Source organism: Octopus bimaculoides, chromosome 3, assembly GCF_046866305.1.
Source record: "Octopus bimaculoides isolate indiv1 chromosome 3, ASM4686630v1, whole genome shotgun sequence".
Classification (NCBI taxonomy): Eukaryota; Metazoa; Mollusca; class Cephalopoda; order Octopoda; family Octopodidae; genus Octopus; species Octopus bimaculoides.
In genome coordinates this window covers 133504691-133521063 of record NC_142930.1, presented here as the reverse complement: position 1 = coordinate 133521063, position 16373 = coordinate 133504691, and the positions used below count along the sequence as shown (strand labels likewise).

Sequence of the window (16373 nt, the reverse complement as noted above, 5' to 3'; positions counted from 1 at the left end):
AGTCAAGCCTGACCTTTCTTTCTTCGGCAGCTATAAAACAAATGAAATCCAAACTAAAACTAGAACAGCAACGGACCATGATAAAACAATGGCAAGAAAAGCCCCTTCATGGCAAATACTGGGCTAAACTAAATGCAAAAGAAATAGACAGAAAAAAATCCCAGCAATGGTTGAGAAGCTCAGGACTCAAAGCAGAGACTGATGGATTTTTAATTGCTGCATAAGACCAAAGCCTCCCCACCAGAAATTACCAAAAACATATAATGAAAAGAAACATAACAAGTAACTGCAGAATATGTGGCGATGGACAAGAAATAATAAATCATATTATCTCTGGCTGCCCAGTCCTGGCTAAGAAGGAATATATTCACAGACACGACAGAGCTGGGGGCCTATATACACTGGAAGCTATGCCAACACTATGGAATAACAACAGAAAAAAGATGGTATAGGCACACGCCAGAAAAGGTCACAGAAAATGAGAAACCAACCATATTCTGGGATATGCCAATACACACAGATAGAGAAATTAAGGCCAATAGGCCAGATATAGTTGTCAGAGATCATGAAGAAAAAAGATGCTTTCTAATTGATGTATCAATACCAGCAGATGACAACGTTTCCCTAAGAGAAATGGAGAAACTTTCAAAATACAAAGACCTGGAAATAGAGGTAACTCGAATGTGGAATCTAAAAACAGAAACAATTCCTATTATAGTAGGCGCCTTAGGTATGATAAAAAAATATTCAGATAAATACATAACAAAAACACCAAGATTTACAAATATATATAACATACAGAAAATTGCACTACTGGGCACTGCACACATCCTACGCAAAACACTTTCAATACAGTAACCATAAGAGCATCACAACAAACCACAGCACATACCCAAGGCACACAGAGCTGCGCTCAGTAGTGAAGTGAAAGCACGCTATAAAAATAAAACTACTGAATAATAATAATAATAATAATAATAATAATAATAATAATAATAATAATAATGAAATTATTGTGTATAGTGCTCAGGTGCACTACAACTCATCAAAGGTGCATGTACAGTACATAGAATTATGTACAAAAGTCAGGAAAGTGAACAGTGTATGAGTCATGATATACATGTGTGCATGTGTATGGCGTGGGGGGGATATCAGGTGTAGTGTTGGTGAATTTCAAGAAGCATGGCAGTTTTATTAGTACATCTCACCTATGATATTTTACTGAAGTGATTACTATGTGTAAAGATTGCTGTCAATCACACTTTGAAAAGGTGATTTCACTGAATCCAAGATAATCAATTTTGTTGATTTAAAAATTTGTTTTAAATCTGGCTAGAGTTGACAACATACTTATCAAGTTGAATTATTTTCAACTTGTGTGGATTGGGCAGAACAAACTTTTAAAATTTCTTTCCTGTGGACATAAGAGAATGCTGCTTAGCTTGAATCAGGAAGTTCTTAACTTTTCAGCCAATAATTATCAGCAGTGAAGTGTCAAGTTTTAACTTATGTTGTGCATATTTAGTAGTTATGAAATGCAGAATACAATGCAGAACACAATGCAGCATTATGCACACCAGTAAATGAGGTCAAAAAGTTATGAAGCAAACATACTATCCAGTAGTTTTCAAAATACTATTTGAAAATACTATTTGATTAAGTTGCATTATTACAAAAAAATTTGAGATTAATGATTGACCTGATTTATTTTTCAAGTTTGTCTTTATTATATTTTCCCAGATGGATGGTTTTTTGTTGGATCAGTTACTAAGTACACGACTTAAGTGTTAACCACTCAGCTACAGAGTAAAGAGTAAAGCCTATCTATGTTAAGCAAATTGGGGGTAAGTTATTTGATCAAGGTTACATGGTTACTTGACTTGCTAGAAATAGCTGTGAAACCTTCTTTGCCTTAAATAGCAAAATAGATGCATATATCCAGAATATATTATTATTTAGTTGTGCATACATTATAGAATAGTCCTGCATACACTATACTTTAAACAAAGATGGAATGATCACTCTCTAGACATCTTTAATAATAGTTTTACTCAGTACTGAGCTGGGTTAAACAATAACAACATTGATTGTCAGTAATAGAGTTTGTCCTAGTACATTGATTGTCAATAATAGGGTTTGAACTCACGACATTGTGTGTGTGTGTGTGTGTGTGTGTGTGTGTGTGTACATGTTTGTATGTATGTATGTCATTATTCAGTTTATTTCAAGATTTTTTTTTTGCCCATAGTGAAACAATTGGTTTCTAACCTAGATCCAAGGCTCCTTCATTGGAATGTATGTATGTATGCGCCGATTTGTATGTTTTATGTATGTATTCTCATGCATATAGTTGCATATCTAAACATGCTCATATATATTTAAATAATAAACTTCTGGAAAGTTTTACAGATTTTTCTGTTCCAGTGATGGATTGGATCTGTAGTTTTTGAATTAGCTTTCTTCTTTCTGGTTTTGAGAAGCCTAATTTCTCAAGATTGGTATTTAGGCAGTGTGTTACATATCCCAGGGCCCCAATAATTCAATAATTACAGGTATAAACCTGTACTTGTTATCTGGATAGAGTAACTGTAGATTTCTCAAAAGTTCAGCATAGGTGTTCTCTTTTTCACTAATCTTCAGCTTTATGTTAACATCCACGGGGCAGCTAATTTCCACAACTGTTCACAGTTTCTCTTCTCTATCCCAGATCATTATATCAAGTTTGTTGTGCTTACATTTTATTGAGGTCTTCACTGGTACATTCCACCAGTTTTCCTTTTTATTATGAGTGGCTATGGCTTCTACTATATTGTGGGTTCTTATTTCTTTGTGCTCGGGATTATCCTTCTGATGGATTTCATTATAGAGTGTCCTAGCTACAGCATCATGTCTCATTGGTAGATTATAGAGTGATGACATTTTCGAACAACTACTTATGATGTGGGTGATGTCTTCAGTGTGAACTCCACAAAGTCTGCATCGGTTGTCACATTTTACGGCTTTTCCTGCATTTCTATCCCTTTTGTGCATCAGCAGAATTTGAACTCAGAACGTAAAGACAGACAAAATACCACTAAGCATTTTGCCTGGCGTGATAATGTTTCTACCAGCTCACCACTTTCATGCAATGAAATATTAAAACAATGGTGTTGATTATGCTTTTTTTTTAAAATTAGGTTTATGGCTTTAGATAAGATAATTATGATACATCAAATTTTAGGCAGAAGTTAACTGTCTTATCAATAGCATTATTTTATCTTAATCAAAACCTTGAATAATTTGGCTTTGTGAAAAGTTAAACACTTCCTACTTAATTACATTGTTGAATCAGAGAATAGGAAGAGTGGGTTTTTTTTATGAAGTACTGTACAAACACACACACACACACACACACACACACACACAGAGGCTTGTGTACTTGTGCTAAAAACAATGTGAGAAAATATACAATGCATAAAGATATATCATCATCATCATCATTATTTTACATCCACTTTCCATGCTGGCATGGGTTAAATGATTTGACTGGAACTGGTAAGTCAGAAGGCTGCACCAAGTTCCAGTCTGATTCATCATGTGCCACCAGCACAAGTGTTATTTACGTGACACCAGCAATGTCTATGACTATGGTTTCACTTGGCTTGATAAGTCTTCTCAAGCATAACATATCACCAAAGGTCTCAGTCATTAGTCATTACTTCCATAAGGCCCAGTATTCAAAGAGCATGCTTCACCACCTTGTTCCATGTCTTCCTGGCTCTACCGCTTCCACAGGTTCCTTCCACAGTTACAGACTGACAATTCTTTACACAGCCGTTCTCATCCATACACATCGCATGATGATACCAGTGCATTTGTCTCCCTTGCACACCACGTCTGATGCCTCTTATGCCCAGTTTTTCTCTCAAGACACTTACATTCTGTCACTCATGCACACTGACATTGCACATCCAGTGAAGCATACTAGCTTCATTTCTTTCAAGCCTTTGTATGTCCTCAGAAGTCATAGCCCATGTTTCACTGCCATGGAGCATGGCTGTTTGTACATAGCCAACATACAGGAAGAGGCCCTTTCTTACCAACAGAGGTAAAAGCTCTCTAAACTTAGCTCAGCCTCTTCTTATTCTAGCAGCCACACTCTTGGAACATCTACCTCCACTACTGACTTAGTCACTTATATAATGGAAACTATCAACTACTTCTAGCTTTCCCTGCTGGCATTTGATGGAGTCTATTTTCTGTACATTTCTAGTGTTTATTGTACCTGTACATCTGCTACACACAAAGACTATTTTCACTGTTAACTTTCCTCTGATATTGCTGCAACTCTTATGTGTCCATAGCTTGCACTGGGTACATCCTATGGAGTTTCTTATTTCTTTATTGCCCACAGGGGGCTAAACATAGAGGGGACAAACAAGGACAGACAAAGAGATTAAGTCGATTACATCGACCCCAGTGCGTAACTGGTACTTAATTTATCAACCCCGAAAGGATGAAAGGCAAAGTCGACCTCGGCTGAATTTGAACTCAGAACATAATGGCAGACGAAATACTGCTAAGCATTTCGCCCGGCGTGCTAACGTTTCTGCCAGTTCACCGCCTTATCCTATGGAGTTTCTACTGATGCTTTTTCTACACATCAAGCAGGGCCGTCTACCTGAAGGGATTTGTGATTTGTCTGCCTTCCTACTTACTGAGACTTTGGTTTTTGCTAGATTAACTCTAAGACCCTTTGATTCTAGACCTTGCTTCCACACCTGGAATTTCTTCTCTAGTTCTGGTAGTGAACCAGCTATAAGAACAAGGTCATCAGCATAAAGAAGCTCCCAGGGGCAGGCTGACTTAAATTCCTCAGTTACTGCCTGGAAGACTATGATGAACAAGAGGGGCTGAGGAATGATCCTTGGTGAACCCCTACTTGTACCCTGAATTCATCGGTATACTTGTTGCCGACCCTCACCTTACTGACAGAATCCCTGTACATGTCTTGTACAGCTCTCACCAACCACTCATCTATCCCTACCTTCTGCATTGACCATCAGATAAGGGAGCAAAGTACTCTGTCAAAGGCTTCTCCATGTTGACAAAAGCCTACAGAGGTTTATTTTTGGCTAAGTACTTCTCTTGCAGCTGCCTTAACAGGGATATAGCATCAGTGGTGCTTCTCCCCGGCACAAAACCAAACTACACCTCATCTAGACTAACTCTCTTCCTAATTAGTTGAGCTATGGTCCTCTCTCATCATCTGGCCCAACTGTTTGATACCTCTGTAATCATTTCTGTCTACGACATTAACTTTACCTTTGTAGCAGTTGACTATGGTGCTGCTACACCAGTCATTGGGTAGACTCCCTTGTGGACAATCTGATTAACTATACAGGTGACTAGACCATAACTCACACCACCAGATATTTTATGCATCTCAGCAGCTATTCCTAATAAGCCAGGGGCTTTCCCTGTCTTCATATCCTTCTTGGCTTTATCTACCAAGTTACTGACTATTCGGATTGTTGGTCCCTTTGTTAGATTCATATTAGGAAGGCTCTCCTTCTCCCATGAGTTCTCTACATTTAGTAGCCTTTCATAGTGGCATTTCCAAGCTTCTTTCTTTGTAGAGTCACTGCAAGTGAACAATTCATTCATGCAAACACACTTCTCGCCCACAACATCAAAATTTTCCCTGGCACAGTCTTATAAATTGAAACACTTCAAGCCACTGGTCCTCACCCGGCAGAACAATATATATATATATATATATATATATATATATATATATATATATATATATATATATATTAATCGAAATGTACAGTATTATACATCCATTACAGCCTATATTACCAATTGGTTTCACACAAGGAGATCAACAGGGTGTTGAATAACATCTCAATTATTTAACCCTGAGTTCTTCAGAGATGGCAGTTATGGAAGAAAATATAGCGACTGTTTTCTATTGTTGGAGTTTAAAAGACACATCTGGTTAAGTCGTTGCTGGGAAAAGACGACAAAATGAACAGAGCAAGGGTTGAGTTAAGAGTTATGTCCCTTGGCACACACGCGAAAAAAAAAAAAAAAAAAAATTTCGGGGTTGTTGGAAGACGACATGAGCTTGCATCCAAACCACAAAGTTCCGGATTTAATCCTACTGCATGGCACCTTAGACAAGTGTCTTATACTGTAGCCAAGGGCCATCCAAAGCCTTGTGAGTGGGTTCGGTAGACAGAAACTGAAAAAAGCCCATCATGTACAATATATTAGGAGCACTCCGTCGGTTACGACGAGGGTCTCAGCTGATACGATCAACGGAACAGCTTGCTTGTGAAATTAGCGTGCAAGTGGCTGAGCACTCCACAGACACGTGTACCCTTAAAGTAGTTCTCACGGAGAGATTCAGTGTGACAATGAGTATGACAAGGCTGGCCCTTTGAAATACTGGTACTACACATTTTTGCCAGCTGAATGGACTGGAGCAACATGAAATAAAGTGTCTAACTCAAGGACACAATGCGTCGCCGTGAATTGAACTAACGACCTTTCGATCCTGAGCTGAATGCCCTAACCACTAAGCCACGTGCCTTCACATGTGTCTGTGGAATGCTCAGCCACTTGCACATTAATTTCACAATCAAGTTGTTCCGTTGACCATATCAGCTGGGACCCTTGTTGTCGTAACCGACGGAGTGCTCTTTATATATATATATATATATATATATATCAGTAATAGGTGCAGGCGTGGCTGTGTGGTAAGTTAGCTTGCTTACCAACCACATGGTTTCAGGTCCAGTCCCACTCCATGGCACCTTGGGTAAGTGTCTTCTACTATAGCCTCTGGCCAACCAAAGCCATGTGAGTGGATTTGGTAGGCAGAAACTGAAAGAAGCCCGTCGTATATATATATATATATCTATATATATATATATATATATATATGTGTGTGTGTGTGTGTGTGCGTGTGTGTATATATATATATGTTTGTGTGCCTGTGTTTGTCCCCCCACCATCGCTTGACAACTGATGTTGGTGTGTTTACATCCCCACAACTTAGCAGTTCAGCAAAACAGTTCGATAGAATAAGTACTAAGCTTACAAAGAATAAATCATGAGGTCAATTTGTTCGACTAAAGGCAGTGCTCCAGCATGGCCACAGTCAAATGACTGAAACAAATAATGATGTCTGTGTGTGTGTCTTTGTTTGGCCCTCATCAGTATCTTTGTAAATTTCCAGAAGAGCAAAAGAGATCACTGAGGAGACATGAAGCTGTTGGACCAGGTAATGAAAGTGGCAAAATTATTGCAAAATTGAATAGGAACAGTATTAGCCTGAATGAGATGCAGTTTGGCTTTGTACCAAGAAGAGGCACCTCAAATATTAGTAAGATAATTGCAGGAGAACTAATTAGCTAACTTTTTCACTCTGGAGAAAGCTTTTGACAGATTCCTTTTATTTATGCTCTGATAGTTGCTAAAGAAGCTAGTAGATCTATGGCCTGAGAAAGCTGTACAAGTCATGTATAGAGATGTAGTTACCAAAGTGAGAGTCAGTAAGGAGTTCAGAGAAGAATTTAATGTACAGTTAGGGATCCATCAGAGTTCAGTTCTCAGCTCCCTTCTGTTTATTTTATTCTTCCAGGCTAAGACAGAAGAATTTGTTGTTCCCTACTTCTATTGTGTAACAAAAGCAATCCATTTTCTTAGTCTGTCAAATGGCAAAAAAAGGATTTTATATGATAATGAATACAATTCTATACAGTGGTTGAACAGAGGTGGAGCATGGAAACACTTTTCCAAGTTGAATCTGCATCGAGAGAAAGTTATGACCATTGTTTGGTGGTTGGTGAGTGGTATTGTCCACTACTATTTTTTTGAATCTTGGTAAAAACATCAAAACAGAAATATTACCAAGAAATCAACAGAGTACTCTAAGAACTGCAACACTTATATTCAGCATTGGTCTATGGAAAAATACTAATTCTTCTCCATTATGATGTCCGGCTAGGTTTAGTATATGGTTCTGTAGAAATAAAACAAAACTATAGAACTCTGCTTCATTCAGTTTATTTCCCAGACCTTGCTCTACTCACCAATCACTTTTGCAAGCATCTTAATAATTTCCTGCAGAAGAAGGTCTTTAACAATCAGATAACAACTGAAAATGCCTTTGAAGAACTCATCACTTCTAGTACTCCAGGGTGGAGGCGCAATGGCCCAGTGGTCAGGGCAGCAGACTCACGGTCATAGGATCGCAGTGTTTATTGAGCGAAAACACCTAAAGTTCCACAAGGCTCCAGCAGGGGATGGTGGCGAACCCTGCTGTACTCTTTCACCACAACTTTCTCTCACTCTTGCTTCCTCTTTCTGTTGTACCTGTATTTCAAAGGGCCAGCCTTGTCACACGCTGTGACATGCTGAATCTCCCTGAGAACTACATTAAGGGTACACGTTCTGTGGAGTGCTCAGCCACTTGCACGTTAATTTCATGAGGAGGCTGTTCCGTTGATCAGTTCAACTGGATCAGTACTCCAGAAATTCTTTCTTTTTATCAAGGCATCATCCAGTCAGGCTGATTACCCGGGCCAGCTTAACTACTTCTCTCTCCATCCCTCCCGATCTTCCATTAGTGTTTTTAGGTCTTCAACTTAGCATCCAACATCTTCTGCAAGCTGTTGTATATACATCTTCAGTGGTCTTCCAGCCACTGTGGTACCATGATTTGGTGTCCACAGCAACACATTACTCTCAAGTTCTTCTTTACTTCTCCAGCAGTGGCCAGAATTTTTAAGTTACTGAAATAAATGGATTTGTTTCTTGTTGGCAAAAAGATGTAGATTTTGATGGTTTTTATTTTTAATTAATAAAATTTATTTTGGACTGAGATATTATTACTTTAAAAGTGATGATTAAAAACTAGTTATTTTATAACCAAGTAACCTGATGTGTGTTTATGCTAAGAAGCTCATCTATGTTCCAGACCTTCTCTCTTCTAGTTTTGTAATGTTGTGTATATATTTTATCTTTTACTCACTTCAGTCATTAGACTGTGGCCATGCTGGGGCACTACCTTCAAGAATTTTTAGTCAAAACAATCAACTCCAGTATCTGTAGTCTTTTTTAAAGCCTGGTACTTATTCTTTCAAACTCTTTTGGCAAACAACTAAGTTATGAGGATGTAGGTACACAGACACTGGTTGTCAAGCAGTGGTGGAGACAACCACAGACACAATGACACATACACATCAATATATATACGATGGGATTCTTACAGTTTCCATCTATCAAAATCACTCACAAAGTTTTGGTTGGCCCAGAGGTGCCACATAGTGGGACTGAACCTGGAACCATACAGTTGGGAAGCAAACTTCTTACCACACAGCCATGCCTGCACATGTACATTTCATAAGATATTGATTGACTGGTCATTCACCTTCTTGCCTTCTCTGAGATCTTTTTTTGAAAGCTCAGAAAAATACATGCATGTTGTGCCAAACACAATTCTCTATTGAATAAGTTCAACTTTTTCAGTGAATGTGTGAGTAAGAGATGATAAATGGAACCTTGGTTGGAAGGAAGTTCACAAATGTTAGAGGAGAGAAAATTCTGCCATTGCTTGATAAAGAAATGTGTTTGTATCTCTTGTATTTCTGATGTATGTGAAATGTATGATGCTGTATATTAAAGGCAAAATACTTCCTAAAAAACAAATTGAAGCTTTTGATCTATTAAATGCACAATGGTATGCCACAAGCACAAACATGCAATACATATATGAATGCATTTGTGTGTGTGTGTTTAACGTTGGATAGCCTTGATGCAGCTGACCCACGATCTTTTTAGCCATCACCAAACTGTTTTTATTCAAACTGCTTCTTAAATTAAATTTGAGAGATTTGGTTGCTGTTTCTAGCTGGTCAAGCAACCACTTATACTCCCTCACTGATTGTTTTTGGTGTGTATTTGGTGAATGACATGCTGACAGGCTTGGACAAACCCTTATACAAAACAGGTGTGTACTTAGGGCACCAAAGAATGTGGGCATGAAAAAGGGTCAATTTTAACAGGATTTTAAAAGTAAGTTTTTAAAAACAATGCAATTTGTGTTTTTACCTGTTTCCCTAATTATAAGTAAAAACATTGCTTATATTGTTTGTTTTAAATAATATAATTTAAAAAAAGGGTATATAGCATCAGATGTAGCATGCAAGAGAGAAGACTGTGCTGGTACAGTCATGTAATGTGTATGAGTAAATACAGTTGCATCAAGAAGTGAAGGGAAAAAATCTGAATCTACGATCTTGTATTTGACACACAGCACTTATATTTTGTTTTATCAGTTTTTCAATGAAAAAGTCAAGGAAGTATTATTCGTTAAGGCCATCAGTTGACCTGAATGCAGTTTTGTGTGTTGGAGGATGAGAAGTTAATTTGTGGCTTGAGTAGGAAAAGAGTCAATACTTAGGATAAACAAATAACCGGAACTAACATAGGAAGCTCTAAGAAGTCAGTTGATCTACTAGAAATAGTAAATAGCAAAAAACTAGAAACATCAAATGACACCTCTCCATCTTAAAAGGTTACATTGTATGATGTTGTCCGAGATACACTATCACTATTTTTAGATTGATTTTTCCATGCTGACATTGGCTGATCAGGTTGTTATAGTTCAAATTAGTTCTTATTTAGAGTTACTATCCTTCTATAGAGAGTTGGACCATGTCTCATGTGTACATACTGTTTTGGCATGTTTTCTACATTTGGATTCCCTTTCTATCAGCAACCCCTCGATACACTGGGTGAAAACCACCAGGAGTCTCAGTCCCTTGCCATCCTTTCTTTTAGTCCTAACATCAAAGATCCTTTCTCACCACTTCATCCTATGTCTTCCTGGGTCTACACTTTCCACATTTCCACTAAAATTAGAGATCAGCACTTCTTGATGCAACTGTATTTACTCATATACATTACATGACTGTACCAGCACAGTCTTCTCTCTTGCATGCTACATCTGATGCTATGTATACCTAGTTTTTCTCTCAAATCACTTACACTCTGTCATATATGCACACTGACATTACCCATCTAGCCATTAAGCCTTTGCATATATCCTCAATAGGCGCAGGAGTGGCTGTGTGGTAAGTAGCTTGCTTACCAACTACATGGTTCCAGGTTCAGTCCCACTGCGTGGCACCTTGGGCAAGTGTCTTCTACTATAGCCTCGGGCCAACCAAAGCCTTGTGAGTGGATTTGGTAGACGGAAACTGAAAGAAGCCCGTCGTATATATGTATATATATATATATATATATATATATATATATATATATATATATGTGTGTGTGTGTGTGTTTATGTGTCTGTGTCTATATATATGTGGTGTGTTTACATCCCCGTAACTTAGCGGTTCAGCAAAAGAGACTGATAGAATAAGTACTAGGCTTCCAAAGAATAAGTCCTGGGGTTGATTTGCTCGACTAAAGGTGGTGCTCCAGCATGACCGCAGTCAAATGACTGAAACAAGTAAAAGAGTAATAGCCACAGCCCATGAAGCATAGCTATTCATACACAGGCATCATACAATCTGCCTTTCACTCTGAAGGAAAAACTCTTCATTACTAACAAAGGCAGTAGCTCTCTGAACCTTGCCCAGCTTATTCTTGTTCTGGTAGCTATGCTTTTAGAACAACTTCCCCCATGACATTTGAAGGAGTCTATTTGTTGTATATTTCTGGTGTTTAATGTATCTGCACATCTGCCACATGTAAAGATTTTCTCTGTTAGTCTTCTTGTGATACTGTTGCACCTCTTATGTGTTCATAGCTTGCACTGGGTGCACCTTATGGAGTTTCTCCCAACACCTTTTCTACATACTGAGCTGGACCATCTCCCCAAAGGGGTCTGTGATTTGTCTGTTTTCCGACATATCAATATTTAGTTTTTGTTAGGTTTGAGACCACTCTATTTTAGCTTTTGCCCCCAAATCTTTGACTGACTCAGCTATGAGAACTAGGTCACTGACATACAAATCTCATACACAGCTATCCTTAAATTCCATTTTTATGGCCTTGAGGACCATAATAAACAGAACCTGGATGAATATTGAGCCTAGATGGACACCAACTTGCTTGCTAAATTCCTCACAGAATTTTTTAACCATCATCTTGCTGACGGTATATCTGTAAATGGCTTATATTTTCTTAAAGACCACCAGATTACAGAGCATGAAATCCTATCAACTGTTTTCTATATGTTGTCAAAATCTAGGCAGAATGGCTTACTTCTAGCTAAGTATTTCTCCTGTAGCTGTCTCCATAAGAATGCACCAGAGGTAGACCCTCATATAAACCTGAACTATATCTTGTCTGGGCCAATTCTCTGAATCAGTTTTGCTGTAACTTTCATATATTTAGTCCAACAATTTGAAACCCGTTTTAACACTCTCTGGAATGTTTCCTTTATCCTTGTAGTAGTTGATGAGATACTGTTAAATCAGATTAAATCAGGTAGGACAGGCACATTCTTGTCCTACCTGATTGACTATGTAATGCATGATCTACTTTGAAGCAACTCAGCAATTATTCTTCATGGTCTATTTGCCTTGACTTCCTTAATCAATGACTATATAGTTGCAAATCTCAATGACTGTTATCTCTTTACAGCTTACATGGATGTAGGTTCTATCTCCCAAAAATTCTCAACACCCTTTTGTAATAGAATTTACATAACTTTTTGTTTTTAGAGTCAATGAGAGCAAGTGCACTGCTATATAATATAATTGCTTTCGTACACACTTTTCCCCCACCATCTCACAGATGGTAGGGAACTGGGTGCTTTGTATGTGCTGACATTGTAAGGGAGGAGTGAGAGGCCAGATCTGGCCAGTCTGAGCATAAAACAAGGAAAATATTTAGGCCAGATATGACTGGTCTAAATCACACTATTTATAAAGAAAGAACACAATGGATAATGTAGCCCTAAATGCCTGGAAAAATATACTAGATGGTCACGGCTGGAATCTCTTTTATGCAGATGTTTAGTTCATTCAGGTTCACCCAATTTCCCTCTAACCTCCATAGATCTCCACTTTCAAAGTATATCTCATTATTATGCTGCATCACACTTGGCAAGTGGTTGCCAAGGGAGGTAATAACTGCTTGAACTTCTTTCACACCTTCCTTACTCTAGTAACCATGGTTAAAACAAAAACACGAAAAGAAAATATAAAAAAGCAAATCTGATTTTAAAAATTGTTAAAATAGCTTTAATGTCCATTTGCTTAAATTTTTCAATAATCGAGTCAATATATGAGAATTTCTTCATTTCCGAGTGACGTGTAAGCTTTTTTTTTTCTTTACCTCCATATGACCAATGCCACAAATATGCCAAGTGTCTTCTTGTTTGCAAAGTACCCTGCGTTTGGTGTGGATATAAAAGTGGTGATGTTAACATTAGCAGTTGTGATAGAAGTGGTGGTGGTAGTAGTAGCAGCAGTAGTGGTGATGGTTGTGGCAGTCTTTTTTTTGAATTTTTTTCTTTTTTTTAATAATATTAGCAGCCGTGATAAGTTGGTATTAGAGAGCCAATGGTAGCATGCAACACCAAACAGCAGAGAGAGAGAGAGAGAGAGAGAGAGAGAGAGAGAGAGAGAGAAAGAAAGAGAGAGAGAGAGGGGGGGTCACATTGAAGACACAGCAAAAGTGAAGAACTGGCTTGAAGTCTTTTGGAATATGCCAGTGACTGCTGTACACCAGATGTACACCAGAAGTAATTTAGATGCAAACAAAGTGAATACTGCATGGATTCTGAATGCAGCACAATATTAACACCAGATGTATTCTAGATGTACTCTAGATAGTCACAACATTGGTTGAAAGAAGAGACAAGAATTTGAAAAAAAAAAACAACAAAAAAAAACATGGTCAATGAATGTCTTTTTTTTTTCTTTTTCATTTGGAACTTGATTTCTTTGTTTTTTGTTTAACGAAAAAAAGGCTATTTTTTATTAAAAATATAATAATGAAAATTAAAGAAACTAAAGCAATTTTGGTGGAGTGGAGGTGGGGGTAATGGTAGATAGATAATGGCGTGGTGGAAGGGGCTATGATGACATGTATAGAATCAAAGAGTATATTAACAGAAACAGTGTTGGAATACTAGGTAAGGAGCTTACAAAAGAAACATCTGTAGGAAGGGATTATGATTGGGACATTCTATTAGAAACATTGGGGGTGGAGGGCAAATAGGGATAAATAGAAATAGGATTAGGACATGCTAAGGGGAAGAGTGTAACGTAGTCAGATAAATGTTTCTAATATAGGAGCAATGCCTGAGATTTTGAGAGGAGAGATTAGCCAATTAAATAGATAAGCCAATTAAACAGATCCTTGTACTTAACTGGTCGTTTATTTCATCAATAACGCTGAAACAGGGATTTTTAGGTGGGCTGAAGTGGAGAAAAATGATAAAAGTCCAATCAGAGTTTAGGCAATGGGATACTGTTAAACTTAGCAAGTGATAAAAGGGAGATTTTAAAAGGGTACTGTAATAGAGGGGCAAATGTAGTTAGATACACTAGAATATCAAATGACAGAAATAAGAGGTGGAAGGGGAGATAACAAGAGGGAGAAATGTTTCAAATTTTAAAAACAAACACTATTTCACAGAAAGTCAAATGCAAACACAGAGATGAACATCATATACACACAAGTACATATAAAGGACATATTGTATGCATATAGAGTATAAACATACAGATTACTTGCAGTTATACAGATGTGTGTTTGTGTGTACAAGAGTGTGTAAAGAAGAATATATACTCAATATATACGCAATAGTTACATATCCGTCAGCACACATAAAAACACACATTCTCACAATTATACATGCACATATAAGGATACAGATGTGCACAGAGTGACATAAACAACTGCATGAATTATGTATTAGTTGAATGGTTAGTCATAACGTCTGGCAAACAAGAAGAGAAAAAAAAAAGATGATTTAGATTCCACATTGAGAGATGAAAGAATATTTTGGTTAGCTACAGCAGTATTGAGGGTAGTGTCGACAATTTCAGTTGCAGCAGCAGCATTTGATGGTTTTGAAAAAAAATTTCTTTAAAACAAAACAAAAAAAAAAAATTATAAGAAAAGACAAGAAAATAATATGAAGACCAATGAATGAGTGGAGGTGGGAGTGGGGTGAAGGAAGAAAACAAATGTCTGTATTTTTCTTCTCTTTTTTTGTTTGATTTTGTTTTAATTGCTTGATTTTCTTCTTTTTTTTTTGTAATTTTTTTCCTTTAATTTAGTTCTCCATTCACACAGTGGTGGCATGTAAATTATGCAACATTTTCAAGATATCCTGAAACAACGGCCGATGATTTGGATCAATATCCCAGGTGTGTCGCATGATTTGGTATATTTCAGGAGGGCAGCCGTCTGGGGTCTCCATTCTGTAGCCCCTTTCGACATGTCGTACAACTTCAGCAAGAGGCTTGATAAGGTGGAGAAAGAAAAGAGAAGCAAATTTGAATGAAAATTTGGTAAACGAATTTCAGAGAAATTAACAGAAAAAAGAACAATGAAAAGATACACATCACTTTTATCCTCCCCACCTCTCTCTCACTGTAACCACTGGTCCACCACCTACCTGTTAGTTTTGCTCTCTATGGATATACATAAATATCAGTGTTTTGATATCTACTTTTCCATGCAGCAACAACATCAACATGGAAATATTAAGATAATTTCAGTGGATATCTCATGTAAGTCCAAGACATGCAAGTTTTAATCATGAGTCTTCGGTGTAGTTTTCAGAGCATCAAATTTGGTTGAATAGCAGAATCAATAGACTGGTGAACAAAATATTGTGCAGGATTTAGTTAGGAACATTGTTGCTTTGAACTTTGAATTTTGAGAAGGATTGAGGACTTGATGGGGATGTTGTGGTTGGAGGAATCAGTGGAACGGCTGGCAAGAGCAACTGGAGTGCGGTGGCATGGGCATGTGGTTGACGAAGGATGAGGAGCATGTTCTGAAGAAGGTGATAGAGTTTGAGGTAAATGGACAGCGAAAGTGAGGTAGACCGAGGAAAATGTGGAGGGGATAGATGGAGGAGATTGCGTGGGGTGGTGGCTTGAGAAGGGAGTACGGCTAAAACCAGGCAAGATGGTGTGAGGGCAGTTGCTATGGCACTGAGGTAGATCTGGCCACCTCAGTTAACGGGGACAAAACCTAGATTCAAAATGATGGATGATGATGATGATGATTGAGGTCAACTTTACTTTGTAGCCTTCCAGTGGAACCGAATCTGGAACCATGTGGTTGGGAAGCAAGTTTCTTGACCACAGAGTCATGCCTGTACCAATCATTTTGCACAT

The 16373-nt window shown here is 37.8% G+C and overlaps 1 protein-coding gene across 34 annotated transcripts in view; it reads right to left on the bottom strand.

Annotated features, from left to right (window-relative positions):
- Positions 1-13227: 13227 nt before the first annotated feature.
- The window catches only part of LOC106877319 (tyrosine-protein kinase CSK), a 354354-nt gene continuing 351208 nt past the window's right edge, over positions 13228-16373 (bottom strand). For all 34 annotated transcript variants that reach the window (XM_089349669.1, XM_089349666.1, XM_089349674.1 and 31 more), the window contains one exon: positions 13228-15487. In XM_089349669.1, coding sequence (XP_089205795.1) covers positions 15311-15487 — 177 coding nt within the window. In that variant the 3' untranslated portion in view covers positions 13228-15310. The remainder of the gene's footprint in view (positions 15488-16373) is intronic.